The sequence below is a fragment of the Crinia signifera genome, chromosome 8, assembly GCF_055691185.1.
Source record: "Crinia signifera chromosome 8, ASM5569118v1, whole genome shotgun sequence".
NCBI classification, from domain to species: domain Eukaryota; kingdom Metazoa; phylum Chordata; class Amphibia; order Anura; family Myobatrachidae; genus Crinia; species Crinia signifera.
This window is the reverse complement of record NC_139224.1, coordinates 4,580,715-4,599,108: the sequence shown is the minus strand read 5'-3', so window position 1 is coordinate 4,599,108 and position 18,394 is coordinate 4,580,715. Positions and strand designations below refer to the sequence as shown.

The 18,394-nt window shown below is 48.3% G+C and overlaps 1 protein-coding gene across 1 annotated transcript in view; it reads right to left on the bottom strand.

Moving 5' to 3' along the window:
- COPG1 (coat protein complex I subunit gamma 1) overlaps window positions 1-18,394 on the bottom strand; it is a 31,839-nt gene that overhangs the window by 9,181 nt on the left and 4,264 nt on the right. The window contains exons 3-18 of the mRNA XM_083155614.1: window positions 17,014-17,094; window positions 15,105-15,176; window positions 14,692-14,771; window positions 14,314-14,389; window positions 14,128-14,220; window positions 13,930-14,016; window positions 13,683-13,840; window positions 13,472-13,605; window positions 13,012-13,079; window positions 12,002-12,190; window positions 11,369-11,464; window positions 10,940-11,183; window positions 10,775-10,850; window positions 5,465-5,568; window positions 4,706-4,831; window positions 4,311-4,379 (exon numbers count right to left, since the gene is read on the bottom strand). Coding sequence (XP_083011740.1) covers window positions 4,311-4,379; window positions 4,706-4,831; window positions 5,465-5,568; window positions 10,775-10,850; window positions 10,940-11,183; window positions 11,369-11,464; window positions 12,002-12,190; window positions 13,012-13,079; window positions 13,472-13,605; window positions 13,683-13,840; window positions 13,930-14,016; window positions 14,128-14,220; window positions 14,314-14,389; window positions 14,692-14,771; window positions 15,105-15,176; window positions 17,014-17,094 — 1,753 coding nt within the window. The remainder of the gene's footprint in view (window positions 1-4,310; window positions 4,380-4,705; window positions 4,832-5,464; window positions 5,569-10,774; window positions 10,851-10,939; window positions 11,184-11,368; window positions 11,465-12,001; window positions 12,191-13,011; window positions 13,080-13,471; window positions 13,606-13,682; window positions 13,841-13,929; window positions 14,017-14,127; window positions 14,221-14,313; window positions 14,390-14,691; window positions 14,772-15,104; window positions 15,177-17,013; window positions 17,095-18,394) is intronic.

Genomic DNA, 18,394 nt, shown 5'->3' with positions numbered 1-18,394 from the left:
CCTGCCGCAGAGAAAATAGACTTTAAAGTTAGTTCTAACTTACGGTCAGAAGCATCCTTCAGAGACGTGGCCCCAGGCACCGGCAATACCGTCTTCTTAGATAGACGAGTCACTGATGGGTCCACCACTGGAGGCGTTTCCACTTTCTTCCTACTATCTGCAGGGAGTGGATAAGAAACATAAAATTTCCTAGGAATTTGAAATTTTTTATCCGGATGATTCCAGGCCTGTGTAACAAAATCATCTAATTCCTCAGACTGAGGGAAGCTAGACGACTGTTTGGGCCTCTTCCCAAACAGAGAAGGCCTTGCTGGAGTCTCAGATGTATCAACATAATCCGTGGCTAACTTCACCATGGCAATCAAATCCTCTAAACCATGTACCACAGGATCAGGGTCCGGTAGGACCGCCATTTGCTGATCCTGAATCTCAGGTGCTGCAGCACCAGAATTATAGTATTCTCCTTCCTCTAACTCAGGCATTTCGTCTGAATCAGAGCCAGAGTCATGAGTAAACTGCCTCCTTCCTTGTGAGAGAAGAGGGGGCAGTAAAGATGCCTGACCCTGCTCCGCAGAAGCCGGCGGGACAAGGGCTTTTGTTAACCCCTGTACAGCTGTGGCTAAAGAGATTTGTTGGTCTCTTGCCTGCTCTCTGTCTTTCTGTGAGGCAGAAAGTTCAGAAGCCAAGCGTGTCATTACCTCAGTAAGCTGAGAAGCCCATACCGGTACTTCCTGAGCTGTGGATGAGGAGGGGTTAACAGCACATTTCTCACAGAAAATAACTCCATCAGCAGAAGGAGTAAACTTCCCCTTACAGTCCTTACATTTGGTGTTCCCTCCTGCCATAATGAACAGAGATATAACACCAGACACTCACACACTTCCAACAGTAAGAATAAGGTTAGAAGTGAAACTGACAGGGGAGACAGCAGAGAAAGGGTTAAGAGCTGGCCCGGCCAAACTTGCCTTACAACAAAGGCACTGTAGCCTAAAACTTTAGCACAGCCCAAATCTGGCTCACCCTACTCTAGCCCCCGCTGTGTACCTCACAGACTGGGTAGAGTATATGCAGGACGGTCACCGGAGTCAGTCTACAGCACAGCCTTCTCCTGCACGCTCTGCCTGAGGCGCCAAATGTCTAAAAATGGCCGCCAGCAGCGCTGCAGGGGGCTGAACTGAGGTTATGAGCCTTGCCTTGTTACCCCCCTTACTGAGGAGGGGTCCGCGCTAAGCCCCGCCTCCCGTCTGCGCTCCGGTGCCAGGGCTTCTAAACACGGAGAAAACCCCTCTGCTGTCCGCCGTTTTGTTTTACTGACCTCCTCCACTAACTGGAGAGAGGTCAGAATACTTACAGCTGTCCTGCTGGCCGGTCGGCGGAGCGGCTGTGGAAGCGTCGCGCGGCCGCCATTTTCTTTATGGGGCGCGCGCGTCTTCAGGGAGACTGTGGTCTCTTCAGCCGGGGACCCGAGCGCAGTGCTTTGTAGCGGCGGCCGGGTCCCCCCGGCAGCGCCCACGTAGCAGGCTGGCAGTGACAGCATACTGCCAGCCTGTCCTCTTGCTTTTAAACATAATAAAGCCTAACTAATAACAATTGCCCAGGAGCATCAGGAAACATGCCCAGCTCCCTTGGGCACGATCTATGACTGCCGGGGGGGGGGGGGGGGGGGAGTAGAAGGGGAGGAGTTGGCCACACTGAATTTACAATAGAGTGCCCTAGCTCCCTGAGGTCGCCCTTCTATCCCCCACTGTCTACGCTCCAGTGACACCTAGTGGAGGAAGGAGAAATATAATTATATTCTGTCACTATTTCATTCATTTGTATGCAATATGCTTTCACCTGTTTATACACACACTATATATCTGTACAGTGTAGATCACACACACACACACACTATATATCTGTACAGTGTAGATCTCACACACACACACACACACACACACACACACACACTATATATCTGTACAGTGTAGATCACACACACTTACTATATATCTGGACAGTGTAGATCTCACACACACACACACACACACACACTATATATCTGTACAGTGTACATCGCACACACACACACACACACACTATATATCTGTACAGTGTAGATCACACACTTACTATATATCTGTACAGCGTAGATCACACACACACACTTACTATATATCTGTACAGTGTAGATCACACACACACACTTACTATATATCTGTACAGTGTAGATCACACACTTACTATATATCTGTACAGTGTAGATCACACACACACACTTACTATATATCTGTACAGCGTAGATCACACACTTACTATATATCTGTACAGTGTAGATCACACACACACACTTACTATATATCTGTACAGTGTAGATCACACACACACACTTACTATATATCTGTACAGTGTAGATCACACACACTTACTATATATCTGTACAGTGTACATCGCACACACACACTTACTATATATCTGGACAGTGTAGATCACACACACACACACACACACACACACTATATATCTGTACAGTGTAGATCACACACACACACTTACTATATATCTGTACAGTGTAGATCACACACACACACTTACTATATATCTGTACAGTGTAGATCACACACACACACACACACACACACACTTACTATATATTTGTACAGTGTAGATCACACACACTTACTATATATCTGTACAGTGTACATCGCACACACACACTTACTATATATCTGGACAGTGTAGATCTCACACACACACACACACACACACACACTATATATCTGTACAGTGTACATCGCACACACACACACACTATATATCTGTACAGTGTAGATCACACACTTACTATATATCTGTACAGCGTAGATCTCACACACACACACTATATATTTGTACAGTGTAGATCACACACTTACTATATATCTGTACAGTGTAGATCACACACACACACTTACTATATATCTGTACAGTGTAGATCACACACACTTACTATATATCTGTACAGTGTACATCGCACACACACACTTACTATATATCTGGACAGTGTAGATCACACACACACACACTATATATCTGTACAGTGTAGATCACACACACACCCACTTACTATATATCTGTACAGTGTAGATCACACACACACACACTTACTATATATTTGTACAGTGTAGATCACACACACTTACTATATATCTGTACAGTGTACATCGCACACACACACTTACTATATATCTGTACAGTGTAGATCACACACACACTATATATATCTGTACAGTGTACATCGCACACACACACACACACACACTTACTATATATCTGTACAGCGTAGATCACACACACACTATATATCTGTACAGTGTAGATCACACACTTACTATATATCTGTACAGTGTAGATCACACACACTTACTATATATCTGTACAGTGTACATCGCACACACACACTTACTATATATCTGGACAGTGTAGATCACACACACACACACGATATATCTGTACAGTGTAGATCACGCACACACACTATATATCTGTACAGTGTAGAACACACACACACACACACACTTACTATATATCTGTACAGTGTAGATCACACACACACACACACACACACACACACACTTACTATATATCTGTACAGTGTAGATCACACACACACACACTATATATATCTGTACAGTGTACATCGCACACACACACACACACTTACTATATATCTGTACAGTGTAGATCACACACACTTACTATATATCTGTACAGCGTAGATCACACACACACTATATATCTGTACAGTGTAGATCACACACTTACTATATATCTGTACAGTGTAGATCACACACACTTACTATATATCTGTACAGTGTACATCGCACACACACACTTACTATATATCTGGACAGTGTAGATCACACACACACACGATATATCTGTACAGTGTAGATCACGCACACACACTATATATCTGTACAGTGTAGATCACACACACACACACTTACTATATATCTGTACAGTGTAGATCACACACACACACACACACCTATATATCTGTGCAGTGTAGATCACACACATACACTTACTATATATCTGTACAGTGTAGATCACACACACACACACACACACACACACACACACACACACACACACTTACTATATATCTGTACAGTGTAGATCACACACACACATACACTTACTATATATCTGTACAGTGTAGATCACACACACACACTTACTATATATCTGGACAGTGTAGAACACACACACTATATATCTGTACAGTGTAGATCACACACACACAATATATCTGCACAGATCACACACACACATGCACGTCCACTCACCTTGGAATATGTCCTGCCTTGTAGAGACCACTTTCTCTGGCTGTCGGACGTTGGTGACCGGCATATTGTCTAATAACCAGGAGACACAGAACGGTTGAGTGCTATGAAGCGCTGACATTATATTGTACATACAGGGTGAGCCTGTGCAGCCCAACTATAGGATCAGAAGAGATTTTACAATGTTTTGGAACCTTGGGATTTTTCTTAAAAAATGCCTAATTGAAAGAGGACCAACCGTGCCATTACTGATTCCCAGATCACTGTGAGTCTCTGAATCATTTCTATAAAGTTACATAGAATCAGGGTCGGTGGTTTACAAGCAGCAATTACAGGGGAGACAGATATAAAAGCAGCACAGCGCAGTAGACTGTAGGTCGCTCTCCTGGATAAAGTACCTGCTCTTTGCTCTGTCATAGGCGCTGTAGCCAGTGGCACAGACTTCAGGTCAAATGGCTTCTCGGAAGGATCCAGAGTGTACTGCTGCAGTGATCGCTCCAGTCCGGGGATGGACACGGTCAACCCTGCGTACACAGGAAATATTTATTTATTAACAGTGTCTTATATATCGCAGCATATTCCGTTGCGCTTAACAAAGGAGACAGTGATACAACAAACAGGGTATTTACAGACAGTCAAAATGTAGGAGGGCCCTGCTCGCAAGCTTACAATCTATAGGGAAATAGGCATTGATACATAAGGATAGATACTGTTTTCTTTATTGCATCGATTCCACCAGAATGCAAGGTTCTATGACTGGTTCTGGAATTTGATAAGCTGCCTGAAGAGATGAGTTTTTAAGGAACGCTTATAGGTTTGGAGACTGGAGGAGAGTCTTATTGTGCTTGGGAGGGAATTCCACAGAGTGGGTGCAGCCCGAAGAAAGTCCTGCAGTCGGGAATGGGAGCGAGTAATGAGTGTGGATGAGAGACGCAGATCTTGGGAGGAGCGTAGAGGTCGTGTTGGATGATATTGTGAGATAAGAGAAGATATGTATGTTGGTGTAGTTTGGTTTATGGCTTCGTGTGTAAGTAAAAGAATTTTGTATTGAGTATGGTAGAATACAGGTAACCATATCAGAATGCAGCAGTAACAAACACACATGAACAGAAATGCGGGTGAGGGCTGTGTGACACACACACACACACTATACACACCATTAAGGATGTAGGTGGAATTCAGAGCCTTCTGTCTTTGCTCCAATATGTTCACATAGAATGTTGCTCTGTCTCTTACTTCATTGTCGTCATCCATAACACACCTGAATGAGAACAAACACATTTCATATAGTGTTTGACACCACAGTAGACATAGGATCTTCATGTCACTATGCTGTGCTGCTGGGGACCCTGCTCCTCCCACTATATAACTCTCAGTCTGTGGCTTCCTGCTGCCCCATTACCTCCTCACATCATGTCACTGCCCCTGTCACGTGCAGCCCTGTCCTCACTGACACATCACTCATCTCCTGTAATACTCTGTGCTGCTGGGGACCCTGCTCCTCCCACTATATAACTCTCAGTCTGTGGCTTCCTGCTGCCTCCATTCCCCTCCTCACATCATGTCACTGCCCCTGTCACATGCAGCCCTGTCCTCACCGACACATAACTCATCTCCTGATATACTCTGTGCTGCTGGGGACCCTGCTCCTCCCACTATATAACTCTCAGTCTGTGGCTTCTTGCTGCCTCCATTCCCCTCCTCACATCATGTCACTGCCCCTGTCACATGCAGCCCTGTCCTCACTGACACATCCCTCATCTCCTGGTATACTCTGTGCTGCTGGGGACCCTGCTCCTCCCACTATATAACTCTCAGTCTGTGGCTTCCTGCTGCCCCCATTCCTCTCACCACATAATGTCACTGCCCCTGTCACATGCAGCCCTGTCCTCACTGACACATCACTCATCTCCTGATATACTCTGTGCTGCTGGGGACCCTGCTCCTCCCACTATATAACTCTCAGTCTGTGGCTTCCTGCTGGCCCCATTCCTCTCACCACATCATGTCACTGCCCCTGTCACATGCAGCCCTATCCACACTGACACATCCCTCATCTCCTGGTATACTCTGTGCTGCTGGGGACCCTGCTCCTCCCACTATAGAACTCTCAGTCTGTGGCTTCTTGCTGCCTCCATTTCCCTCCTCACATCATGTCACTGCCCCTGTCACATGCAGGCCTGTCCTCGCTGACACATCCCTCATCTCCTGATATACTCTGTGCTGCTGGGGACCCTGCTCTTCCCACTATATAACTCTCAGTCTGTGGCTTCCTGCTGCCTCCATTCCCCTCCTCACATCATGTCACTGCCCCTGTCACATGCAGCCCTGTCCTCGCTGACACATCCCTCATCTCCTGATATACTCTGTGCTGCTGGGGACATTGCTCCTCCCACTATATAACTCTCAGTCTGTGGCTTCCTGCTGCCCCCATTCCCCTCCTCACATCATGTCACTGCCCCTGTCACATGCAGCCCTGTCCTCACTGACACATCCCTCATCTCCTGATATACTCTGTGCTGCTGGGGACCCTGCTCCTCCCACTATATAACTGTCAGTTGGTGGCTTCCTGCTGCCTCCATTCCCCTCCTCACATCATGTCACTGCCCCTGTCCTCGCTGACACATCACTCATCTCCTGATATACTCTGTGCTGCTGGGGACCCTGCTCTTCCTACTATATAACTCTCAGTCTGTGGCTTCCTGCTGCCTCCATTCCCTTCCTCACATCATGTCACTGCCCCTGTCACATGCAGCCCTGTCCTCACTGACACATCCCTCATCTCCTGATATACTCTGTGCTGCTGGGGACATTGCTCCTCCCACTATATAACTCTCAGTCTGTGGCTTCCTGCTGCCTCCATTCCCCTCCTCACATCATGTCACTGCCCCTGTCACATGCAGCCCTGTCCTCACTGACACATCCCTCATATCCTGATATACTCTGTGCTGCTGGGGACCCAGCTCCTCCCACTATATAACTCTCAGTCTGTGGCTTCCTGCTGCCCCCATTCCCCTCCTCACATCATGTCACTGCCCCTGTCACATGCAGCCCTGTCCTCACTGACACATCACTCATCTCCTGATATACTCTGTGCTGCTGGGGACCCAGCTCCTCCCACTATATAACTGTCAGTCTGTGGCTTCCTGCTGCCCCCATTCCCCTCCTCACATCATGTCACTGCCCGTTACATGCAGCCCTGTCCTCACTGACACATCCCTCATCTCCTGATATACTCTGTGCTGCTGGGGACCCTGCTCCTCCCACTATATAACTGTCAGTCTGTGGCTTCCTGCTGCCTCCATTCCCCTCCTCACATCATGTCACTGCCCCTGTCACATGCAGCCCTGTCCTCGCTGACACATCCCTCATCTCCTGATATACTCTGTGCTGCTGGGGACCCTGCACCTCCCACTATATAACTCTCAGTCTGTGGCTTCCTGCTGCCTCCATTCCCCTCCTCACATCATGTCACTGCCCCTGTCACATGCAGCCCTGTCCTCACTGACACATCACTCCTCTCCTGATATACTCTGTGCTGCTGGGGACCCTGCTCCTCCCACTATATAACTGTCAGTTTGTGGCTTCCTGCTGCCCCCATTCCCCTCCTCACATCATGTCACTGCCCCTGTCACATGCAGCCCTGTCCTCGCTGACACATCCCTCATCTCCTGATATACTCTGTGCTGCTGGGGACCCTGCACCTCCCACTATATAACTCTCAGTCTGTGGCTTCCTGCTGCCTCCATTCCCCTCCTCACATCATGTCACTGCCCCTGTCACATGCAGCCCTGTCCTCACTGACACATCACTCCTCTCCTGATATACTCTGTGCTGCTGGGGACCCTGCTCCTCCCACTATATAACTGTCAGTTTGTGGCTTCCTGCTGCCCCCATTCCCCTCCTCACATCATGTCACTGCCCCTGTCACATGCAGCCCTGTCCTCGCTGACACATCCCTCATCTCCTGATATACTCTGTGCTGCTGGGGACCCTGCTCTTCCCACTATATAACTCTCAGTCTGTGGCTTCCTGCTGCCTCCATCCCCTCCTCACATCATGTCACTGCCCCAGTCACATGCAGCCCTGTCCTCACTGACACATCACTCCTCTCCTGATATACTCTGTGCTGCTGGGGACCCTGCTCCTCCCACTATATAACTCTCAGTCTGTGGCTTCCTGCTGCCTCCATTCCCCTCCTCACATCATGTCACTGCCCCTGTCACATGCAGCCCTGTCCTCACTGACACATCACTCATCTCCTGATATACTCTGTGCTGCTGGGGACCCTGCTCCTCCCACTATATAATTCTCAGTCTGTGGCTTCCTGCTGCCCCCATTCTCCTCCTCACATCATGTCACTGCCCCTGTCACATGCAGCCCTGTCCTCACTGACACATCCCTCATCTCCTGATATACTCTGTGCTGCTGGGGATCCTGCTCCTCCCACTATATAACTCTCAGTCTGTGGCTTCCTGCTGTCCCCATTCTCCTCCTCACATCATGTCACTGCCCCTGTCACATGCAGCCCCCTCACTGACACATCCCTCATCTCCTGATATACTCTGTGCTGCTGGGGACCCTGCTCCTCCCACTATATAACTATCAGTCTGTGACTTCCTGCTGCCCCCATTCCCCTCCTCACATCATGTCACTGTCCCTGTCACATGCAGCCCTGTCCTCAATGACACATCCCTCATCTCCTGATATACTCTGTGCTGCTGGGGACCCTGCTCCTCCCACTATATAACTCTCAGTCTGTGGCTTCCTGCTGCCTCCATTCCCCTCCTCACATCATGTCACTGCTCCTGTCACATGCAGCCCTGTCCTCACTGACACATCCCTCATCTCCTGATATACTCTGTGCTGCTGGGGACCCTGCCCCTCCCACTATATAACTCTCAGTCTGTGGCCTCCATCCCCCTCCTCACATCATGTCACTGCCCCTGTCACATGCAGCCCTGTCCTCACGGACACATCACTCATCTCCTGATATACTCTGTGCTGCTGGGGACCCTGCTCCTCCCACTATATAACTCTCAGTCTGTGGCTTCCTGCTGCCTCCATCCCCTCCTCACATCATGTCACTGCCCCTGTCACATGCAGCCCTGTCCTCACTGACACATCCCTCATCTCCTGATATACTCTGTGCTGCTGGGGACCTTGCCCCTCCCACTATATAACTCTCAGTCTGTGGCTTCCTGCTGCCTCTATTCCCCTCCTCACATCATGTCACTGCCCCTGTCTCATGCAGCCCTGTCCTCACTGACACATCCCTCATCTCCTGATATACTCTGTGCTGCTGGGGACCCTGCTCCCTCCCACTATATAACTCTCAGTCTGTGGCTTCCTGCTGCCTCCATTCCCCTCCTCACATCATGTCACTGCCCCTGTCACATGCAGCCCTGTCCTCACAGTCACATCCCCCATCTCCTGATATACTCTGTGCTGCTGGGGACCCTGCTCCTCCCACTATATAACTCTCAGTCTGTGGCTTCCTGCTGCCTCCATTCCCCTCCTCACATCATGTCACTGCCCCTGTCACATGCAGCCCTGTCCTCACAGTCACATCCCCCATCTCCTGATATACTCTGTGCTGCTGGGGACCCTGCTCCTCCCACTATATAACTCTCAGTCTGTGGCTTCCTGCTGCCTCCAGTCACCTCCTCACATCATGTCACTGCCCCTGTCACATGCAGCCCTGTCCTCACTAACACATCACTCATCTCCTGATATACTCTGTGCTGCGGAGGACCCTGCTCCTCCCACTATATAACTCTCAGTCTGTGGCTTCCTGCTGCCTCCAGTCACCTCCTCACATCATATCACTGCCCCTGTCACATGCAGTCCTATCCTCACTGACACATCACTCATCTCCTGATATACTCTGTGCTGCTGGGGACCCTGCTCCTCCCACTATATAACTCTCAGTCTGTGGCTTCCTGCTGCCCCCATTCCCCTCCTCACATCATGTCACTGCCCCTGTCACATGCAGCCCTGTCCTCACTGACACATCACACAACAGATCACCGACTCATCTTCTGCTGGGACTATTCTGATGATATGATTGGTTACCAGTTGTTCTACCCCTGCCCACACCCAACTGTTATTAACCTACATACACGAATTTTGTCTCCGTCCTTATCCATAGCACTAGCGTACTTTTGCTATACCCAGGCCATGGGGTACATTTACGAAGATGGGAGTTCTAAGGAAGATGTGATGTTGCCCATAGCAACCAATCAAATTCTATCTATTATCTTCTAGAAGTTGATAAAAAAATAAGTAGAATATGATGGGATGTTGCCCATAGAAACCAACCAGATTCTACTTATTTATTTAGCACCTTCTAGAAGATGATAGATATAATCTGATTGGTTGCTATGGGCAACATCACATCTTCCATAGAACTCCCATCTTCGTACATTTACCCCAATGGATGATCCTGTCTAGGTGAATTCCCTTACCTCTTCAACAGCACCAAAATGCTGGGCAACATGTCCTCGTTCTGAGCGCCAAATTTGGCCAACGCACTGACAGCACCTATCAGACAGAATAACAAAGTCAGACACCAATATCCGGACACGTTATTAATGTAAAGACCAAATGCCCCACAAAGCGGCGAGTCTGACCTGCCCGAACCTCCTCGTTCTCCAGTATAACCCGATTGTAGATGAAGCGGATGTACTTGGAGGGGTTGGCGGTCCGTGGCCCTTCCTGCCCGAGGAGGTGGAGGATGCGGGTGGCCAGGACAGTGAACTCGCAGTCCTCTATGAACTCGCACAGATGCGATAGTCCGGTCTCTTTGCTCTCTGGGTTCTCTTCTATGATACTGATGATACAGTCAACGATCGCCCGCTTGTAGTCAAAACCACCCTGTGGGGAAACAAGACGTAGGTAACAAGGTACGGGACAAGTGGTCGGACCTGGAACTTCAGCCATATTCACCATATTACCCATGTTGCAGAAATGGAATCGAGCCGGAATAACTTACCAAGATCAGATATTCATTAGACTTTACAACAGAGATAATCAAATTACAGTTTAGCATGTGACCTTACCTCTTCCCGAAGCATTGTAAACAGGAAGCTCATCAAGACTGCATGCTTGCGGGGGTACTTGTGACAAAGAGCGCTGATCGCCTGCACAACCACCACCTGCGACAATACAGAAATACATGAAGAGTGAGCAATGAGCCCTAATGTCATATAAATGTACCAACTCACATGCCCCACTTCTGTACCAGGAACTACAGTGTCCTGCACTTCCTGCTTTATTCCATACTTAATGACAAGCCCAGGTGGGGGCGGTCCTTACCCTCCTGTTTTGTAGCTGACTGGGCGGTCCTTACCCTCCTGTTCTGTACCTGACTAGGCGGCCCTTACCCTCCTGTTCTGTACCTGACTAGGCGGCCCTTACCCTCCTGTATGGAAGCTGACTGGGCGGTCCTTATCCCCCTGTTCTGTAGCTGACTGGGCGGTCCTTATCCCCCTGTTCCCTAGCTGACTGGGCGGTCCTTACCCCCCTGTTCTGTAGCTGAAGGCACTTCACCCAATCAGCATCCCGCAGACATACCACCCCGATGAAAGAACCCCTTTAATATAATATCTGCCAACCAAAACCCTGTATATTACAGATCACCCACAGGTTAGGTCTAGGCTACCGCAAACAAAAAGCATCAGCTCAGTCCGAACCTTGAACTCGTCGGATATTTCAGACATGAAGGATGAGATCTGTTTCATGAGTCTGTCGATGCTGCTCTCGCTGCCGGTCTTCAGCAGTGTGGTGATCGCCAGGGTGGCGATACTGCGGTTAGAGTCCGTCACCAGATTCTCTAGGTCCAGGTTGCAGGCGGTTACAGCTGATGGGTGTTTCATGGCCACCTACACCAAAGTCAATAAAGGAGAAATGTGTCAGGGAGCAGATGATAGGACACTAGGTCGCTATCGGTAACACCTGTGGCCTCTGCTAAAATCTAAGGCTCATAAATGATCAGTTCTTCATGTGTATAACCCCTAATAGGTCACAGACTTTTGCCTCTGTAAACGTCCTTCGTTTATGTGTATACAGTATGTAGTATTTTAGGTTTAGCTCTGCTTGAAACGGAAAGTCAGTACAATAATCTGGGGAGGGGTTCATACTGTCGACCGTTATGAGGTTGACCTCAAAAGGTCCACATGGGAAATGTTGACTTAAAATCCAGATCCCAATAATCTGGGCCACAATAAATTACTTTCATTGATCCCTGTTCTAGATGTCAGAGTTCTTCCACGGACATACGACTGGCTTGCACATATTCTACCACTTCCCTATCTCTTTGCAGGGTGCGTCAGTTCTGCCTTTATATCACCAGGCAGTTGGTTATTTCCATTGTGCTAGACACAAAGATGTTCCCTAAATACAATGGAATTGAATGCAGAGAGCACATTCACATTGAAATCTTCTGCCAGGAAAACACAAGTCTACAGTAATGCCTGACGATATAAGGCACAACCGAAAATCATAGACGGTAGCCATGTATTATTAATAAGAAAAGTCGCAGAGGAGTGTGTAGCCTATGTATGAATGTGATCGGATGCTGCACAAAACACGTAATAACGCATTTCTACATTTTCAGGCAACAGTATCGGTAATGGGGAAAGGTAAAAGGTGCGTCCATAAAACTCTGCTATCTGCCAAGTGTCACCGGATGGGAGAACAGTACCTTGTTCAGGGTTCTGACGGCAGCGTAGCGCAGCGCGGCTTTGGGGGAGCTGCAGAACAGCTGTAACACTGGAATAAAACAATTAAGTTCATCACTTTCTAGTTTTATTCACATTTGTAGTCTATAATTATTGCATTATAATAAAAGTCATCTGAAGTTTAGAAAGCGAGAAAAATGTCTAAATATCATTGTTATAAAATAACTTTATTAACAATACGATTGTAGCAATAAAAGCAATTCTGACAAACGGATAGGCGACAGTGGTTGCCATAAAAAACTGATGTGTCTGCCTATTTGCATATGGGGCCTAAAGTTATTCCAACAAGGCCTCATCTGTGTGGAGTAGGACTGTTCTCTCCGTGCGTTTCCCCCAGGGGCATGAGTCCAGTAATATTATAATCTATCTTGCTTAGAACAGAGTATTTATTGAATGCAGATTGTAGGCCTCCGACCCACTCACCGGACACGGCAGGAGCCAGCTCTTTGGCAGTGCAGGAGGGCAGGTTGACGATCGCAGAGGCCGCTTCGTACACGACCATTTCATGCTTGTTTCTCAGGCAGCTCTCGATGAAATCGAACAGGGGACTGTCCCGGCTGGAAGAGAAGGGCTGTTACTACCCAACCTGACAAGTGGGCATCACACCTGAATATCGCACCATTGAGCCCCTCACCTCCCGTCTTCCTCGTCCAGAAGCTTGCTGGCCACGCGGATCATCATGCAGTAGGCGAAGGGAGACTTCAGGCCGTGGCGCATGAACTTGCTCAGCATCTTGTTGACGGAGAGGCGATCATTTTTGCGGACATGATAGAGCAATCCTAGAGCGTGATACTGGAGGGGAACAGGAGGAATATGATCACCGCACAGGGAAGGTGGCCGGGAATGCAAAATGTTCCTGGGATTCTAAGCAGAAGTCTCACCTGAACCATCATGTTATCGCTGGACGCCGCTTCCTGCGCCTCGTTAACCCAGCGCTTCACTACGTCAAAACTTGTCTTCAGCAGATGCTGGAGGGGTAAAGAACAGTCTCAGCAGCATATAGGGGTTAAACGGTTTTTGATAGAACCATTAACAGTATTCCGTTAATAGGAACTAATTTATAAGAGATTGCCACCTACCAGGGAGGAGACCAGAGCAGAGCTGGATACGCTGGGCATCTTATCCACTATGGCTTGTTTCATATAACGTTCAATAGCCTGCAGCATGGTGTTCTATATACAGACAGACAAGAAATGATAATGTGACACCAAAGATCAATGATCAGCCAATGGGAAGAGAAGCCGGCTGGCTGGAAAACAACGTACATCCGTGATTCTGCAGAGTGCTCGCACCGCGGGACCCCTGTAGCTGTCGTCCTTCCCAGTCATGTCTTTGGTTAAACTGCCAAGGGAACATTAAGTTATAATTACAGTCATAACTTTGCTTAGACTACACATCAACATGCCCCAGCTGAAAGTACGGTGCACCGGCAAATTACTGGGGAGCGGAACATGGAGGCGGGGTAATTAGGGGAGGGAAGCCGTGCATCCTGGGATTCCTGAAAGCTTTGCTGATTGGTGCCCGGTCCTCTGGATCCGCCCACAACCCTGATGTTAACCCTGTGAGACCCATGAATACAATACAGTGTGCTAGAACAGTCGCATGTGGTCAGTAACACATAAGCCTTGGGACAGAACACTGACCTGCTGGTGACAATGATCACGTCCTCGGAAATACTCGCCATCTCCTTTATAGTGAGGTAGCACATTCTGCGGAGCGTAGGCTGAGGGAGAGACGCACGGCTGTGGTCAGTGACACGTTATAGATCATACAGCTCCTTAAGCCCTCTACATATGATGGGAGATGGATTGTGAAGACCCCTTTTTATCAACTAGGTGGTACATTTACTCAAGCTTTTAATATTGAAGTCATGGTGTTGTCCATAGCAACCTAACAGATCCAGTCTCTTATTTTCTAGGCTGATACCTACTATCAGATTGGCTGTTACTGGCAACACTACAATGTTAGAAGTTGCGGGTGGCCCCTGGGCCGTCTCTCACCCAACGCTGGTTTATCAATAACAAAACCCTTCTATTATTTGCTTCAGGGCACTTACATCATTGGACTGGAACAGTTTCGTCATGGCAAAGAAGGCTTCTGTGGCTTCTGTGGCGCCCATGTGCTCACCCTATAGTTTAAGAGAGAGAGAAATCATGGCAGGATAAAAAGGTGACCACGGTACATTACAGTCATTATGTGAGAACATGTCTGTAACTTGCTGCGTGACATTTAATAGTCAGGTTCTGCTGATTCCAACATCGCACCATTTACCTGCACCTCTCAAAACCTGTGCAGTTCCCCTTAATGCCTGGGGGGGGTGTAACTTTATGCTGCGGTGCTTCTAGCACAGTCTGGTCTGTATTTCAGCATAGTTACAGACCAACATGTGCTAGGAGCACCACAGCAGAGAATGACACCTCAGACAGCAAAGAAAAACTGCATAGATTTTGAAAGGTGCAGGGTGACTCGGTAAAGAAAACCCATCGGTGTGACATCCCACACTAAGGGGGTATTTATCAAGGCTCAGAGAGAGACAAAAAGTGTGAGAGATAAAGTACCAGGCATTCAGCCACTAACTGCATATAACAAATTACAGTTATGAGCTGATTAGCTTTTACCTAGTCACTGCCCAAAGCTTAGTATATAGATCCATTTATCTCTCAAAATATTGTCTCTCTCCAAGCTTTGATAAATACCCCCGGATAGGAGATGGGGTGTATTATCCCCAGCATACCAACAGAAAGTGGGGCATATACTGTAGGACATAGGTTCCCAATCTCAGGGGTAGATGTATGAAGCAGTGATACAGCGCCTGGTACTTTAACACCGGCCAATCAGCTCCTGTCTGTCCATTTTTTAACCCAGCCTGTAACTTAACAGTCAGAAGCTGATTGGCTGGCACTTTATCACTGCTTCATACATCTACCCCTCAGTACTTGAACAGATAGGATGTGACCAGATCATGTTTTCCGCCAGGTGCACAGGTGTAATTACTCACTGACAAGTTGTTCCTAAGGACAGAGTTTGAGAACCAATGCACGTAGGTTAATGAATGAGCAAATGACTACGGGGGAGATTCTCTATGCAAGAAATGCGGTAAAAACCCCGTTATCTGGGTTTTTACCGCATTTTGGGATGCTGTAAGCATCCCCCGCCGGGTTAACGCGGTGGGGGGCATCGCCAGAAAAATCTGGCGATTCCCCATAGAAGCCAATGGGCTTCTACCGCATCCCACCGCCGCCCCGCATCGCCCCCTCACCTGTGTCCGGGCAGCACAGCGCAGCGCTGCCCGGACCTGTGACCTCCTCCCTGCACTGATCCTCTTCCGGGTGCAGGGAGGAGGAGAGCCCGGCACAGCAGCAGCAGCGCCGGGTGTGTGAGGGAGGGGGGAGCCGTCGGGACCTGCTGGGACCCGGCGACTCTCACCGCAAAGGACAGCTCTTAACGCAAGAGCTGTCCTGTGCCATAATTATCGCATATGTTAGAACATATGCGATAATTATAAATGCGATGGGCGGCGAAGATTCTTAGAGAATCTCCCCCCATGTCCACAGACTCTCCAATACTGGTGTAAGGGTGAACCGTTTCCTGGCAGTAGAGCAACGTGTTCTAGGCCCTTCTCTCTAGAGAGAACTAAGAGATTCCCAGAAGACAAGTGTCAGATATGCCACAAAGGGCAGCATCTACCGATAAGGGATCCTGAACCCCAAGAAAACGTCCAGACAAAAAAATATGATAAACTCTGCTGCTACCTACTATACCGGGCATCCTAATCCCAGGGAGGGAGAGGTCTGCTTTACTCCTACTGCCCTGCCTCCTATGGGGATGCGCTTACTTACAGGGTGTGCCCCAACTGCAGGGGTAAACGTCTACCTCCATTGTGCCCATGGAATGATAAAATACACCCATTATTACTACACATACAGTATAACGTGCAAATCGAGATACCGGTAGGTTACACAAACCTGGTTTATCAGGTACAATATCTTGGTCAGGATGTGAGCACATTTTCGGGGGTTGATCGGAGTCTCGTTAAACAAACGAGCCTAATGACAAAGACAAAAATAATAATTAGTGACTGTCATCAATATCATGCCATGAGGTCATTAGACTGCTCTGATATAAATGCAAGCCCCACAGTAACCATCCATAAAACCCGCACACCGCAGCAGCTTCCCATAGAGAAGGGTCAGAAACAACACAGATCGGTGTAATCATTAACCACAACATTCTAGTTACTGATGAAGGCATACAGGTACACGTGCGGCTTATTATGGGGATAATAATGTACAGATCTATATGTCAGACACGTGTTCGTGAATCTGGAGCATGTAGGCCTAAAGTGATTGATGTGACGTCACATAGACTATAAAGATGTAGGAACAATTATATTATCTACATATTCACTTCCTATAACCTACAGAGTGGAGGCAGCGAATATGACAGCTGAAATTATATTATAATTACATAGCATTATTCTCCATGGGGACTGAAAGCGCTTTACATTTACAGTAAAGTCCTTTTATTACAAAGGAGGCAGCCATTTTGGGCGCACTTTATAGGTTACACTGGGTGGGATAAGCAATACTCTTGGGAGTTACAGTAGATGATATACAAATTGCAAGATACCCACAGAACTGACTGATCTCTGGACTGTTTAACCCCAAAAACAACCTTTGTGGAATAGCTATACGCAAGTTGAGGCCATATTCATTGGCCCAACCCATACACGCTGCCACCGCTGAGTATAGGTAGGGGTGGAGGTTACACTTAGAATTTCGGTACTCTTTACCTAGAACGGCGCCCGCGATTGAAATCGCGGTCGTCGGGGGTAAAAATCGCGGGCATCGCGGGTAAATCGGGATGGCCGCGATGCCCGCGATTTTCCCATAGGGAACAATGTTAAAAAGGCAGATTGACCGCGATTTGAGTGTTAAATGCCTCAATGGACCCGATTTGGCCCTAGGAATCAATGTTAAATGGGCCACAGAGCCCAAATAAGCACAATTAACCCTTAAATGTCCCCCCCAATTTTTAACGCCACCCCACGATCCACGCGAACCCGAAGCGTGGCGAGCGCAGCGAGCCCGCGAGGGGCGGCGGTACGCGTCCTCCGACCTTTTCATGCCCTACTATCCACTAGGGCGTGGAGTGAGAATATAATAGTGTGGCGAGCGCAGCGAGCCACCGAGCCCGAAGCGTGGCGAGCGCAGCGAGGGGACGCGGATACCTTCACAGGTAGACGCGTCCCCTCGCGGGCTTCACAGGTGTCGGCGTCGCCACGGACACCTGTGAAGCCCGCGAGGGGACGCGTCTACCTGTGAAGGTATCCGCGTGCGCTCGCCA